General features: G+C 45.0%; 1 protein-coding gene across 2 annotated transcripts in view; it reads right to left on the reverse strand.

Annotated features, from left to right (window-relative positions):
* LOC119434215 (protein MTSS 1) overlaps positions 1–15,527 on the reverse strand; it is a 92,887-nt gene that overhangs the window by 40,915 nt on the left and 36,445 nt on the right. For both annotated transcript variants that reach the window (XM_037701493.2, XM_037701492.2), the window contains exons 7-9: positions 14,928–15,091; positions 5,865–6,017; positions 5,238–5,399 (exon numbers count right to left, since the gene is read on the reverse strand). In XM_037701493.2, coding sequence (XP_037557421.1) covers positions 5,238–5,399; positions 5,865–6,017; positions 14,928–15,091 — 479 coding nt within the window. The remainder of the gene's footprint in view (positions 1–5,237; positions 5,400–5,864; positions 6,018–14,927; positions 15,092–15,527) is intronic.

The following is a 15,527-nucleotide window of genomic DNA, read 5'->3' on the forward strand; positions in this document are numbered from 1 at the left end:
ATTCAGGCAAAAAACAATGGCATTTGATTTTTGTTTATATAGCAAAGCACCACCCAGAATAGACCTGGGCTCATATTTTGTAACGTTCCATTTCATTTTCCATTCTTTTTATCACACAATGTGCTAAGTGGCCAATCCCAGTAACAATGGCTCATTGTAGTTTGAGCCACGTCCTAGCCAATGACAAAAGGCAAAAAGAATGGAAAATGAACTTTTAACTTTACAATATATGGCCCCTGAGCAAGATACAACCCATAGGGTGCATGCGGCCCATTGCCTGTCCTTATCTGGTCCAATGACCACCGGTGCATTGCCCTTGTTACTTGGAAATATCGTGGAACAAGTGGCATTACGCACCATATAAAAAAAAGTGTGGACCGCATGTGCACATTTTCAACAGTCTACGTCCATTACAATGGATCTGCACGCAACAAATTACCCTTTCAAAAGACTAAAATTTAACGGACTATCGGCGACAATGACAAAATTTTGCACGGATGTTGTCATGATGAGGCATATACTACAATGTAGTTGAACCCCACAATAACGAAATCAGCAGAGAGAGTGCTAAAATTCGCTTTCGTGAGAATTTCATTGTTGTGAAATGAGGCAGCATAGATAGGGAATGCGTTGCAAAACGAAACTTTACAGTCAAAATTTCGTTAGCCTACTTTGCCAAGCCTTGCTCAAGGCTATAGAACTGTGCTGCCGACAGCACAAAGTGCGCCCCATCCATCGGTTAGCAATGGCAGCACTGCCATGAAATGACATCAGTTGATCGCTTTAATTATGGGGATTTACGTGCCAAAACCATGATGTGATTATGAGGCACGCCGTAGTGGGGGACTCCGGAAAATTTGGACCACCTGGGGTTCTTTAACGTGCACCTAAATATAAGTACACGGGTGTTTTCGCATTTTGCCCCCATCGAGTTGGTCACTTTCAGCGCAAGATTTTGCGGAAATCGGCACCGGACGTGAAGAAACAGCGTTCCTCCAGAGCACACTGTCGCCCATAAAACGACGACGCGTCCTGCACTGAGTGCAAAAGTTATCGTATCCCTAAAAGCAATCGAGCAAGAATGAGGTCCTTTCGCGCAAATCTATGTCCGGAGACGCTGAATCCGCACATGATGCCCGTTTAGTGGTACAGAAACCAGCGTTCTTGCAGCAAAAGACACGTATTCTCGTACTTCTTGGACAATCGCTCAATCACGGCTGGATATGTGGCAGCCCACGCAGCGGCCACCATCTCAAGCGCCATAAAAATGTCAACGTCAGCAGGACGTGAATTTCTTCTAGAGGGCCGTTTCTTGGGAGAGTTGGAATTGCATACTGGTAAGGGCTGCGCTTTCTAAACACGGACGACAGGAAGGCACACAGATAAGCAAACGTTTGTTTATCCGTGTGCCTTCCTGTTGTCAGTGTTTAGAAAGTGCAACCCTTACCATGTGAATTTCTTTGTTTTTGCTACACTTTTCTCACCGAGCCGCAGATTATGCACTGGATTTCTTTGTTCTTGCTGCACTTTTCTGACCGAGCCGCAGATTTTTCACAGCGCTAGGTATGCAAAACCACCGTCACATGTGGGTAGAGACATGCCGGCATGTCATTTGAAACGGGCAATCAACAAACGAGATGGCGGCCATGGTGTCTATCAGGCACACGCGATCGCTTCCGGTGTTTGTTTGTTTGTTTTTGGAAACAAAAATGCAGTGCCTAAACAAGCTGAATGTGGTGGTATTTTATGCAATTTAATGCAAGGCTAAGGAAATTAAGCACTTTTTGGCATCTTAGCCTTGTGCGAGTAGGTAATATGCGGGGTAACGTTTTGGCAAACTTTACTGATGTAGGATTGCAGTTCACCGACATTTTGCTGTTGAAAGATATGAAATGCATTGAATCTAATGGGCCGGGCATACGAAAATATTTAGTTGCTGCAGATTTAGACTATACTTTGCTGTGGTGATGCATGCGTGCTGCCGTGCACTGTACGCAAATTCTTCAGGCCACTTGCGAAAAGCGCGAAAATACAATTTTTCTTAAGGAATGAACACACTAGTGGCAAGCTTCCCACAACGACGTGCCTTGAGACACCCCACCCCGCTGGCTAATGAAGAGATTTTGGGACAACCACACAAGTGCCTAACCGCCATCCACAACCATCGACTCGGTTCCAAGGATGTTGTTAGGCCTAACCTGCATCACTTCGAAGCTGTAGTGTAGGGTGTACAATAGTTTACGTAGTGTACAATAAAGAAGACAGGTGGCAGGTATTCAGAGCGCCCAGGCTATGAAGTGCGGCAGTGGAGCTGTCTTTCTCACATGTAGTGCAGCGTGTTGGCCTGATGTGGATTCAGAGTTGAACTTACCTCGTATTGCAGCTCTCGCTTGTGCTACAGGTTTGACAATGGTCACGAAAGATGAAATTAAGACATCAGTTTATAAAATAAAAATAAAATAAAAAATAAAAAACATAGTCGATGTTCACGCTATTGTTGATATAGTGACTATGTGCTCAGGCTGCCAGGCCGGCACGATGAGGGGTGGTTTCAATAGCAGAAATATCGTCCTAAACCGTATTTTTCCTTCAACAAAACAATCTTGACACTGTGCAGGGAAAGCGCGGGGAAGCTGCATTTATTGGCAGCCAGCGACCAGAAAGTGATAGACAGCGCCATGCCGCTAGTGCGTTTGTATAATTACCGTTTAAATAATTTATTTGTTTAACTTTCTATTTTTCTGCAATCGTCTCCAGGTTCCAGTAATCAATCTAAGGCAGCGGTATATCTAAGTTTCATCTTTTCAAGACAGACTGCGGACCTATTTTGGATAAAACAGACTTCACATACAGTGTAGACCGCTTATAACGTAAGTCGTCGGAGTCGCAAATATCCGCACTATAAGCGGTACCGCACTATAACCAAAGCAACAATTTTCAAGGCCCGCACACATGCAAAACATGTACACCGAGCCGCTACGCGTATGCGACAGTCGAGGAATGCAGCTAGAACGTTTGCATTCAATTTACAGTCGAATCTCATTCATTCGAACCAAATCACGCGGCAGCGCCTCCGACCGGCATTGCTCCAACACCGCCATAGAGTAAAAGCTTAGGAGAGACCCCTCAATGTCGCGCGCGAACAAAAAAAAAAAGAAAAGAAATAAATAAAAACACAGCGGAAATTTCACCCTCTCTCAATTGGCAAGGTTGCTGATTCTGCATTGCACTGGAACAAGCGTGTACGTGCCGACGTCTCAGCCACGCTACCGTAGCCACGCGTAGAAAATGGCAGTGAACCCTTCTTTCTCCTTTATGCTTCCTCTACTCTTTAGTCGCGTGTTGACCTTGCACGCTGCGGCTACGGCGCAGAGAGAAGCAGCGGCGCTGTCCCAGGCCGGCAAACGCCCGCTTCCCCATAACGGCAGAAAATGAAACTTTGGGGAGCTGGCGCCGGGCCGGCTGGAGCGGCGGCACCTGCGGGCGTGTACGGTGACAGTCGAAAGTGAGGGAGCTACGAGGGAGGGCGAGGGGAGCCACCGAAGCGGCGGAGTTGCCGAGGCGAAATTAGAGCACTGCACGGGCTCGGGCTTACCCGAAAGCACGGGCCGGGCAAGGTAGAGGAGTTTTTTCACGGGCTCGGGCCGGGCTCGGGCACGGTGTGTGCTTTTTGACCCGGGCCCGGGCCGGGCTCGGGCTGTCTGCGAGTTATTCTCGGGCTTCTCAACTCTGAAAAACATGTATTTTTCGGTCTCGGGCCGGGTTCGGGCCGGTTTCGATTCGGGCTCGGGCCGGGCTCGGGCTTAAGGTAAAGGGGTGGCGGGCCGGGCCGGGCGGGTAACGTAGATTATTTCCGGGCCCGGGCCGGGCCCGGGTCTCGCCATAAAAGTTTTGATCGGGCTTGGGCGGGCCGCCCAATGTAAAAACGGGCCTGGGCCGGGCCCGGGTCCGCAAAAATCGGCCCGTGCAGTGCTCTAGGACGAAATCCGCTTCCCTGCGGCCCTCCTCCCTCACATTCCACGGTCTCTGCGTGCGCCCTTCACCGTGCCGTGCCCGGCGCCGCCCATTCCCTCCCTGAAGTTTCGTTTACTGATGTTATCGTGAAGCGAGCGTGGGCCGGCGTAGGCAGTTTCGTGGCCCTCGCTCGCTATGCGCGCCGTGATATTTTCTCGCACTCAAGGTTCTGGTTTCAGCCTCACTGGCTGTTCGTTCGCACCACGTGCCCTTCTCCTCCACTTCGTCTCTCTTTCTTCCTCAAACACTGCTTGGGGCGCCCGTTTGAGGGGAGCGTTCGCCGTCCCCGCTGACTTCCGTACTCCCAGGCAGCCGCACTGTAACCGGTATTTCATTTCCCGCAACTGCACTATAAGCGATACGTGTATACATGGAGTGCTATGAGAAAATTAACGGGAGTCTGAAAAGACCGCACTATATCCGGTCCTGCACTATAAGCGGTTACGTTATAAGTGGTCTATACTGTATAACAGACCTCTCTCGGATTATTACGGTTTGTTGCAACCGGCATCGACTGTACAATACTCTCACAAAAAGAACTGAAGTACCTATGTTGGCCAATAGAAGGCAGCTGTAATAGTAACAAGTGTACTACTTTTTGTGAGAGCTGTAATACGACAAATATTTATGGTAACATATGCGTGCTTTTTAGTTATACAGGGTGTCCCAACTATCATGCAGCAAGATTTTAAAATATGCAAATGCCATGTAGCTGGACAGAACCAAGGTATATGCTGTTTGCCGGCGCTTGGAGATACTCAGATTATTTTTTTGCATTCCGCCTAATTACAGTCTTAATTGATCAAGTTCTCAAATATAATAATTAGATGAAAAAAGTTAATGAGTTAAAGAGATAATCTTTGAATTCTGCCGAATTAATTATTCAACTTCTCAATTATTATAATTCAATTAAAAGTGTGAGAAAATTGTAGAGCAACATGAAAAACTCCCGATACAGCTTTCTGTTGCTCAATACGTGCTACATAAAAGTGTTTTTCCATGTGTGAAAGAAGCCCCGAAATACACGCAAAATTGCCGTGCGACCGGCCGTTCGAGACACTTTGCGTGTATTCGCGGGCATCTTTCACGCTCGGAAAAACACTTTTATGTAGCACGTGTTGATTGACTCCGTAAGTCCTTGCCTCCAATAAGGTTCAAAGTGCACATATAGTATTTAAGCACAGTTATCGCACAAGCAAAAAGCTGAAGCAGGAAGTGCCTACCTGGGAGGCTGTCCTACACCGCAGCTGATGTGAGGGAGAATGAGATTTGGTGCTTCCACTGGAGGAGCTGTTGAAGCTGCTGATGCTGCACATGCTGGATTTGCGTGAACCCAAGGAACTGCTTGTGCTGCCACCAGTGTGAACAGGAGAGCCTGGAGGTGTCTGCAACCAGTCATTACCACTATAATCAGGTAATCCCTTTTCTAGATTATACCACTGGGCAACCACTTTGGCCACCAACAACTTGTCAGTGCTGGTCAAGCTGTTTACCAGTCAAAGTGCTCTGCAATACATATATCTACTGCGTGCAATTACTGTATCCTTGTGCAAAGAACACAACTGGGTGCAACACACAACAGAACTCTGCTATCAAAAAAAAAAAAAAAATTATGAACCGCGGAACCTCATTAATTTGAACTCCATGAGGACTGGAAAATTTTTATACAAAACAGAGATTGAACAAAAGAAAGACAGAAGAGATCAGACTTGCAGTACAGTCAAAGCCGAGAAACTAGAACAAAAGCAGGAGGCAGGTAGCAAACTGAAACCAACTATGAAATAACTCCCCACCATATCTGCACATTGTCCTCTCTTCCTTTCTCACCAGCAACAACTCAAAAAACTTGCCTGGAAGGTCCAGGTGCCCTGTGACCCTTTCAGGTCAGTGATGACCTGCTCGCTGGCTGAGGGAAGGCATTCAGGATTTCGAGTCAACTTCGCCAAAGAGTCCAAAATCTCCTGTAAGTGGGATGTTTCCTGCAGCATCAACAGCTCTTCTTCCTGTAAGCAAAAATCATTGCACATGAAGAAAGCAAGAACTCACAAGTGTAAAGGTGCAAGAATAACTTACTGTTGACACATGCCAACAACAAATAAAAGAGCTTAAAACTGCACAAATCCTGGCACCATTTCTTTTTCTCTCTCTTATGTGCTTTTAGTCAAGAGGAATTAGTAGTTTTCTGTAATAGTTCCAAATCAGTGAATTTGGGGTTTGGACAAGCCAACCAAATCTCAGAAATTGATTGTCCCACTATGTCCTAAATCCATATTAAAATAGACAAATTCAAATATGTTTTTTAGCTGGTTGAAACTTCTAGCTCTCGTGGGCAAAGCAGGACCAATAATAGAGCGCCTTTGGCCAAAGCAATAATAAATCGGAATATAATTTCAAAAAAAGGCTCACACAAACGATTTTGTCTCGAAGCCCTCCACGTCAACAAAGTGGCAAGCTTTAGGCCCTTTTACACATATAAGGAGTGCTGAATGAGAAACTTGTCTAAAATAAAATTCACTAACCTTTATGTGCTTGCAGTGAACTTTATTTGGGTCTTCGCAGAATGTGGGTGTGCTTTGTGCAAGTATACTATGGAGGCATATAAATTGCCACAAAAGTTTAGAGGAAGCTTAACTCTTTCCGTACCGCGCCCATTGGGCATGGTTAGCCCTCTATCAATTGTTTGAAACGCCGCTTTAGAGACCTTCCGCGCCGCTCATGGACATACTGCACCATCGGATGTGAAAGAGAAGAAACCATATTTTTGTTTTCTAAGCAGTTCACTTTTTTCCCACCAGGCGATGATTTTTAAATGCGCTCTGAAGTTTCGCGATCATCAAAGCAGAATGCAAAAAAGCCCGGCTCCAGAAACGGCACGCGCGCTTCAGGAAATTGCAGATATCGCGATTTCACTGCCTTTGCGGCTTATGTTATCGATACATCGAATAGCAGCGAGTCAGAGGACGCTAACTTTTCGTTGGACTTGGAGGTCTGAAAGCGACGACGACGCAAACCAGCCCGGAAAATCGGCGGTCGCAGCTCGGCATGCCCAACTGTAGTGCTCGCAGTTAAATTTTTGTAGCGAAATATGTGTTCAATAAAAAATTTTCATTTTTGAGGAGATGGTGCCTAATAGATGGCAACACATTTTAAATATTTCATAATTTTCATAACATTTTTTTCTTAATAAATACCAAACGTGTCTTTACAAACTTTCTTCAATTTTATCGCACAATCTTGTTTTTAACAATTCATATCTTTTTTATGACATACCTCTCATTAATAAAACTTTTATGCGTGAAACGTGCACTCATTTTTCTTTCTGTACATATATGTATTACATTAAATATTGAGTGCAGTAGTTCCTTAAAAAAAAACTAACATCTGTCATAACTAGGGCTCCGTGTTTTCGGTTTTATCCGAAAAAATCCGATAAACATTCGCCGGTAAAATTTTTGACAATTCGGATTTATCCAATAAACTCCGATTTGCTTGGCCATGAGTATGACCATCAAGTCGCTGAAAACCACATGTCCGTCGAGGTGGTTCTCTTTTTATGAAGCTCTAGAAGATATTTAGGACTACTAGCGCGCCATTTTGTCTTTCTTGAGCAGCGACGAAGCAAAGGGGACAAAGTGTGAGAAGCTCAGGACTCTTGTTTCATCGCCTGAAGCTGTGCACAACTTTCTCGTTAAGATGAGGTTTCTGAAGACCAATGTGTGTGCCGTGATCTCAATAATTAAGGAACTTGAGGCAGAGAGTGCCCTGATACACCAAGTTTATCCTATACTGGGAGTTCGTTTGCCCGCACTGATCAGACAATGGCGGGATCCAACCGAGGTCTTCGCATCAGATGTCACAAGTATGTTGGACCTCCTTGACGAGAATCAACGCTTAACGACTGTCGTAGACTTTAACGGATACTATGCTGCTGTCGCCGAAAAGTGGAGACAGACATCTGAGAGGAACCTCTGTGATCAACTCCAGTACACCAAAGAATCGTTCTGGTACTATGTTCAAATTGTGAAACCAAATGTGAAGCATGAGCTTCCCTGCGCGTTCGAAACCTATGTGCCCCTTTTTCAATTAGTGCTTCTTGAAACTGACGGCTTGAGCCAGCTCCTGAGTGATTATACGAACTATCAGTGCTATGAAATACGTAACATTGTTAAACCCCTGTCGTTTTGGAGACTTCACCATGTCGAGTGGCCAGTGCGTTCTCGCTGCGCGCTGCGTCTTCTGGCGCTTCCTGTTTCTAGCACTAACGTTGAAAGGGCGTTTTCAAAGCTGAGAGTTGTCAATAGAAAGGAGCGTGCTTGGATCACTGACAGCAATCTCGCAAAGTATGCTTGCGTGTTTTACAATGAGCTTTAAGCTAAGGTTGTTTACGCAAAATTAAAGGTGTTCTGTGTTCAAGTATTTCGCTTGTGGCGTATACGTTTTTGTCCATTCAAACGTTCTAGGAAAAATAAAACGTGCTTCGTGTGTTTTGATATTTTAGTATTCAGATATGAATTGATCTAAGATTTTCGGGTTTTGAGAATAATGCAAAACTGCGAATTTCAGAGAATTGGGGGATTTACGGGAAATAAACTCCGGTAAACGCCGAATTTCCTCCAGAAATATAAACTCCGATAAACACCCGCCGATTTTCAGGAAAAATAAACACCGAAAACACGGAGCCCTTGTCATAACATACAAAAAACACCTATTTTCCCCATGGTAGGGAAAGAGTTAAGCTTCGCCTATAAAGTGGAACGTGATGGCATTCAAAGATACCCAACTGTTTGCCAGGCTTCCCTGCAACTGCTGCTTTCTTTTTTCTGCACCTTCGCCTTGGCGCGCCGCTGCCGTAGGAAGCCTACATGCAACGCTACACGATAATGATGATGATTTATCGGCATCCCCTTTGAAACGAGGCAGCGAAAATACTCACCTAGCCTGCTTGATTTAATCAGGTATACTAGACATGTTTTTTATCTGTCATTTTTGTATACCTCTCATTAATCTTTTTCTTTTTTCAGAATTACCTTGTACCGCCGCTACCTATGATTTTAAGAGATCAGCTCGTATCAATCTTTTCCCTGCTTTTTTTTCCCCCAGTACTCTAATCGTCTCTTGCTTATCTCTACGGCTGATCTGTTGATATTTCCTTCCACTTCAAACCCAAGCGCTTCTGAAAGTTCTCGCTGGATGAACCCCTTCGCATTCCATTAGGATGTGCTTAGTGATCTCTGGATCTTTACTGCAGCATACACATACCTCATATAGTTCCGAATATCAGCTCTGGTATGTTTTGGTCCTTAGGCAACCAGCTCAAGCCTCAAATAGCAAGACACTGCCCTTTGTGTTATCATACAAATTTTCCCTTCTAATTTCTTTCTTCTCATTCTTGTAAATCTCCATGGCCCTTTTTGTTTCCATTCTTTGCATCCAATTCACTGTCTCTATTTCTCTCGCCTTCTTTCTGATGACTCCTCGTTGTCTATTTACAGTTTCGATTATCCTGTACTTGGTTGCCAACTTCCTTGACCTCTTCCTCAATTCTGTGTCCACACTTTTCATGTACAGATACTTGTGCACTTTAGCAGCCCATTTATTTTCATCTATGTTCCTGAGCCTTTCTTCAAAACTCAATTTGCTCTGTGCTTCTCTGACTTCAAAAGAGGCCCAACCCATATCACCCAGCACCGCCTCATTTGTGGTATTACCGTGGGCTCCCAAAGCCAGCGGCCTACTGATCTTTGGTTAACTTGCAACCCCCACAAGATATCTGATTTTAAGCATAATATGGCACTTGTGAACGTTAGCGCTGGCACCATTACTCCTTTCCAGATTCCACGCACCACCTCGTACTTATTGTGGCCCCACAGTGCTCTGTGTTTCATTATTGCTGCATTCCGCTTCCCCTTTATTTTCAGATTATCTTGGTGCTGCTTGAGTAATTCTTTCCTTCGTTTATGTGTACGCCGAGTTACTTATATTGCTTCACTATGGGTATTACTTGCTGTTGAATTAACACCACGAAGTTACTCGTCTCTTCATTAAAGATCATAATTCCCGATTTCTCTGGGCTAAAGTTAAGGCCTAGATTTGTCGCTGCATTGCCACAGATATTCGCAAGCATTTGTAAATCTTTTTTACTGTCCGCTAGTAGCACAATGTCGTCTGCGTACATCAGTCCAGGGACCTTCTGTTGCACCATTTGTCCATTACGCATGTAGAATAAATCAAAACCTAATTCGCTGTTTTCCAGTCGTCTTTCTATACCCTTAACGTAAAGCGTGAACAACAATGGTGACAGAGGGCATCCTTGCTTCAATCCTTGGTGAATTCCCACCATTTCATTTCCTTTTCGACCTTCCCATACAACTTGTACTTGGTTGTCTCTACATATCTCCCTCAGCAGCTCCACGAAATCGTCATCTATGCCTTCGTATTGAAAAATATCCCACAACAATTCCCTGTCTACGTTGTCATAAGCTCCTTTAATATCTAGAAATGCTATCGATAAAGGTCTTTTCTGAGCTACTAAAATCTCTATGCATAGAGTTAGTACAAACATATTATCCTCTAAGCGTCTGCCTGGCCTGAACCCATTCTGTAGTTTCCCCAATACATCGTTTTTCTCCACCCACTTCGATAGTTCTAATTTTATGGCTTGCATTGCCATTCTATATATCACCGACGTTACTGTAACTGGCCTGTACGAGCTTGTCTTATTCTTATCTCCTTTGCCTTTGTAGATGAGGTTCATCTTGCTGTCACGCCATCCAAGGGGAATTTTCTTTGTTCTAATCACTTGCTCTATGGCATTAGTCAGCAGTGCCTTGCTCTTTGGACCAAGGTTTTTGATTAGCTGTATTGGGATTTCATCAGGCCCTGCTGCCATGTTATTAGAGACATTTTCTGCTGCCTTTTTCCAATAAAAGCTTTCTATGCTAAATTTTTTATCTCTCAGGCCTCTCTGTTGTCTGAACTATGCTATTTCTCATGCCGAACTTATCCCTAATAATGTCTGTGATGTACCACAGCATATTGTCTCCTTCGTAGGTGTTACCGTCTTCATCCCTTATTGCCTTTTGCGAGTTTTTCGTTGGAGCTCCGAGTGCTTTTATATGATTCCAGAATCTTTCTTGTGGCGCCTTTGTCTCTTTTGTGAATGTTAAGCACCCAACGTTCACTTGCGCATTTAATTTTCTCTTGCATGAGCTCACTCGCCACCCTTTTCTTTTCTCTGTAATCGGTATGTAATCGGTAGGCAGAGAAGGCGGAGGAGGCGAGCGCCATCTGGAGGCCATTTTTGCACGGATTAACGGCTGGGGCGCGCCGCTGTATGAATGATAGAAATGCTGGAAAAAGGGTTTGTGTTCGAGTTTCTGAGTAACAGAATTATGTTTTCTCGTATATTCAAATTACAATCCAACGCTATCATGCCTGTAGGTTATGGTTAAGTCGTACTTTACGATTTTTCTGACGCATTTTACTTTGAGAAATTCAATTAGTTCACCATCTCCTCTGTGCCGCATAAAGGGCCTTGCATGGTTGGCGTGGTTTGTGATAATTTTCTTGGCTGGACAGTGCCGGCCGGATGCTGACACCGCCGCCGACACCGAATTTTCTGCGACACGGGGCCCTTAACGCTCCCACGTTAAAATCCCGCATATAGCGCAAATGTGAATGTACCGACAAAATGTGCTTTTTATGAAAAACTAAGTAGAACAGTTCAAGAAAGCCACAAAAATATGTTACAGCATTTGCAACAAAAAATTCGGCAGAGACATTTAAGACTGCTTACGTGTGGGAATGCGAAAGCATTATACCGTTTGTAGACCTCGGAACATCATGAACGCATTCATTTTATACACTCATGACGTGCCGCCACCTCCTTCCCATTGTCTGCGCCGTCACGTGCCCAACACACTAGGCCACACCTTTAGTAAGGCAGAACCATGGAGCTGCCGTGGCGTCGGGGCAGCGTGCTAGTCTCGCATCACTGAGGCCCGGGTTTGATTCCCATTCAGACCGAAGAGTACCAAATTTTCTTTTCAAAGCCATTAATTTCTTTTGTTTACAGGAACCTCCCTGAGAAAGGTGACGTCAATCCGAGCATTTTTTGACGTGTTTTTACTCTTTGCATCGTCGGCCATTTTTGGTACCATTTCTCGGTCACGCCAACTACGACGGATTTTTATGTAATGGGGCATACTACGATTTCGCATTAAAATAGTAAAAGATACCGTATTTATTCGAATCTAGGCAGATAGTTTTTTTCAAATAATCACATACGAAACTCTAGGGTCGGCTTAGATTCGAGGATTTTAAAAAACGCGGCAGTTTTTAACTGAAACTGATAAATATGGTGCATAGTTAGCGCCATCTAGAAAAGTCAGTATCGCAGCCGCTACTAGCCGCGCCAGTAGCCAGCTGAAGTACACGAGCGACGTCGCCATTTTGACCTGCGTCGTATCGGTAGTATCGGTATGGTGCAGCATCGGCGCGCGGTGTGGCGTTATCGTAATGGCACCAAATGGGCGATGCCACTATAGTGCCGCTTTCTAAACGAATACTGTATTTACTCGAATCTAACGCGCACTTTCAACACGACCCTAAATCTGCATCGGCATTTCAAAATGGCCGCCTCGCACGCGCGTCGTGCCTAGTTATTGTAGCATGCGGAAGCTTCCTCCGTGTGCTGCAGTACACGTGCTTAGGCAATAGTCTACCGTCTGTCTTCACGTTCTCAGCATCTGCTCTATCTATCAGCATGAAGTACCGAGTTCATCATGATGCCACGTTTAAAAGAAAAGTGATCATCTGTGCGGAGACGGACGGAAATCGGGCCGCATCACGGGCGTTCGGAGAATCCGAAACTTGCGAGCGGGACTGGCGCAAACAGGAGAGGATTTTCGCCAGCAAAGCAATGCGGAACGGTTTCAGTGGACCGAAGCAGGAAGTAATCTGTGACGATCCACTCCGGCGATACGATCAGGCTTGGCCCTATCTTGAAAGCAATCTGCGACTGGTAAAGTCCGCCGCGCGCCGTGTTCTCGCCGCGTTGAAGCGAGAGGCATGCTAGCACGAAGGCGCGCTTCGTCTCCAGCGTTTTGACAGTTCGTTTCCGCGGTCAACGAGCGAGGTGTGTTCATGTTTGCTTGAGCGCGCGTGACACCGTGCTTGTTAATAGCGGTCTACTAATTTGCTACCGCATTCGATGCATCGCCTTTCGGGCGAAACTGCGACTTTTTTTATTCATCGCAACATCAGTGCATCGGGAGGAAATCTATTTTTCCAAATTTTTCCTCACGGAAAACAGGCACGCGTTACAATCGAGGAAGCGTGAGAATCGAGTAAATACGGTAGTTGTGCTAGCCGTAGAGGCATCGTCAAACGTTCAAACCGGGCGGAACTTCGGCATCGGTCTGTCGTTGGAGGGGGCCACGGGAGATGGTTTTTGCGTGCGCCGCAACGTGCGCTCCTTCCAAAAATGCAGCATCTCTAATGCGCTGGATGGTACTGAATATAGCGCACTGTTTGAAGATGTCAGCAGTAAGGAAGATAGCGACGAGGCTAGCAGCGATGGTGACATAGAATGAGCTCGGCATGTTCAAATTTAATAAATGCTGTTTCATTTTGCGAATGCTGTCCTCGCTTTTTCGTTCGGCCTACATTCGAGGTAAGTTTTTTTTTCGGACTTCAACTTTTGGGGGGTCGGCTTAGAATCGGAGTCGGCCTAGATTCGAGTAAATACGGTACGTAGATAGCAGACATAACGGCACATTGTTGTCATTAGTTGCAGGAAAGCCTTGAGTCATTGCGGAAGCAGCATTTCCTGCATAACTCTGGGTCTTTTTAATTGTAATACGAAGACTGTGCACAAAATAGATACTTTGCGGCATGTTATTAAGGTGGTAATTTCGCTTGTCACTGAATAAATGTCAAACTTCGATAAAACACAACAGCTGGATGAAAAACGATGGCTCTATGACACTACCGAGCACTGACAATAATGAAAAAGCTCTACGTATACAATAGACTTCCGTTATTTCAACTCTGCTTAATTTGATCCCAACCGAAGGTTCCGGCCAGCGCTCATGTATTTAGTATATGGGCTGGAACTTTCATTATTTTCATCCTAAAAGTGGCCTTTGCTGGATAATTTTAACTTCACCAGTCAGCCCGCAAGCACTTGACCCCTATGGTGACCCCAATAGTATGTGACCGCAGCATGTGGTCTCAGCAGAGCTTAGGGGATCATGAATGCATTGAAAACATGTCATCTCCCATCTGAAATGCCTATTTTCAGCCTGCTCTAGGCAGATTTTCAAGTAATAACCATTGTGTACAATGTCTCATTACAGTAATTATCGCTTCTAACGGTTTTTCTTTTTTCTGTTCAGAAAAATTAGGACAAAAATTGCTTGCACGGTGCAATCAGATACGAAACCAAAATCACCTTCATGGCGTTCGAATGCTTTACCGCATAACACGGATGCTTTGCTGCGAAGCTGACTTTAAGAACCCGACCGTCATTGTGCAATATATATTAGACCCTTGCCCATTTTCTTGCTGAAAAATCAGGTGCACGTTACATTTCTACTCTTTTTAGGAGCTTTAATGTCATTTCTATGCTAGTTTTCCACTTTGGACACATGGAAAGTGGGCGCGTTTGATTCGAGGGCATGTTAGAATCGGGCAAATAAGTACAGTCAAATGAATCAGTGGTGCATTTCGGGGTTTTTTCTGCATCTCGTTTAATTTGACCCACCAGATAATTTGATCAATTTTGTTAGTCTCGTCAGGATCGAATTAACAGAAGTCAACAGTGGTGCAATTACTCTACTGTTGCAACGCTGACCCTAGATGTTAACAGAACCCTGACTAAACCCAGGTGCAAGGCAGAGAAAACAGGTTACCAAGACAGGTGTGAGGCAGGCCACCAGAAGGCAGTATCGGGCCCTCTCCTCAACTAGGGCACGGCGCACTGCTTGCTTCTCAGCCTCCTCCAAGAGCAAGCACCGGTCACTCATCTCTTGCAGAGCACACTCCAGGCTACGCTGCATCTCCCACTTTCCACTGCCTGCAGCACGGTATCACAAGCACTTGCAGCCATGCCTAATCATCAATGTGCAAAGTGGCACATGGACACAGTTGCAACACATTCTGTCTAGTCTAGAAAACAGAGGAAGAAGACAGGTGTCCAAACTTTTACATTTTGAAACACACTTGGAACCCATTTGACAAAAGGTACAATGCAGCTAGTGTTCTACAGTGCTCTCTTCTTTTTTTTCCTTCCTTCCTTCATTCTTGCTACACTAGCTGTGAGCACTGAATTTGCACACCACTAAGCAAATGAGGAAAAAAAAATATGTGCCCGTCAGAACATGTCAGGAGCATGAAAGAGGGTGTCACTGCAGTGTATACTTGACTTGTGGTCTACGACAGAAAAAGGAGCATCAGTTTCTTTCTGAGCTTGAAATGCTTCCTATTGCATAGGAACGTGCAGACACTGCACG

Source organism: Dermacentor silvarum, chromosome 1 (genome assembly GCF_013339745.2).
Source record: "Dermacentor silvarum isolate Dsil-2018 chromosome 1, BIME_Dsil_1.4, whole genome shotgun sequence".
Taxonomy (NCBI): domain Eukaryota; kingdom Metazoa; phylum Arthropoda; class Arachnida; order Ixodida; family Ixodidae; genus Dermacentor; species Dermacentor silvarum.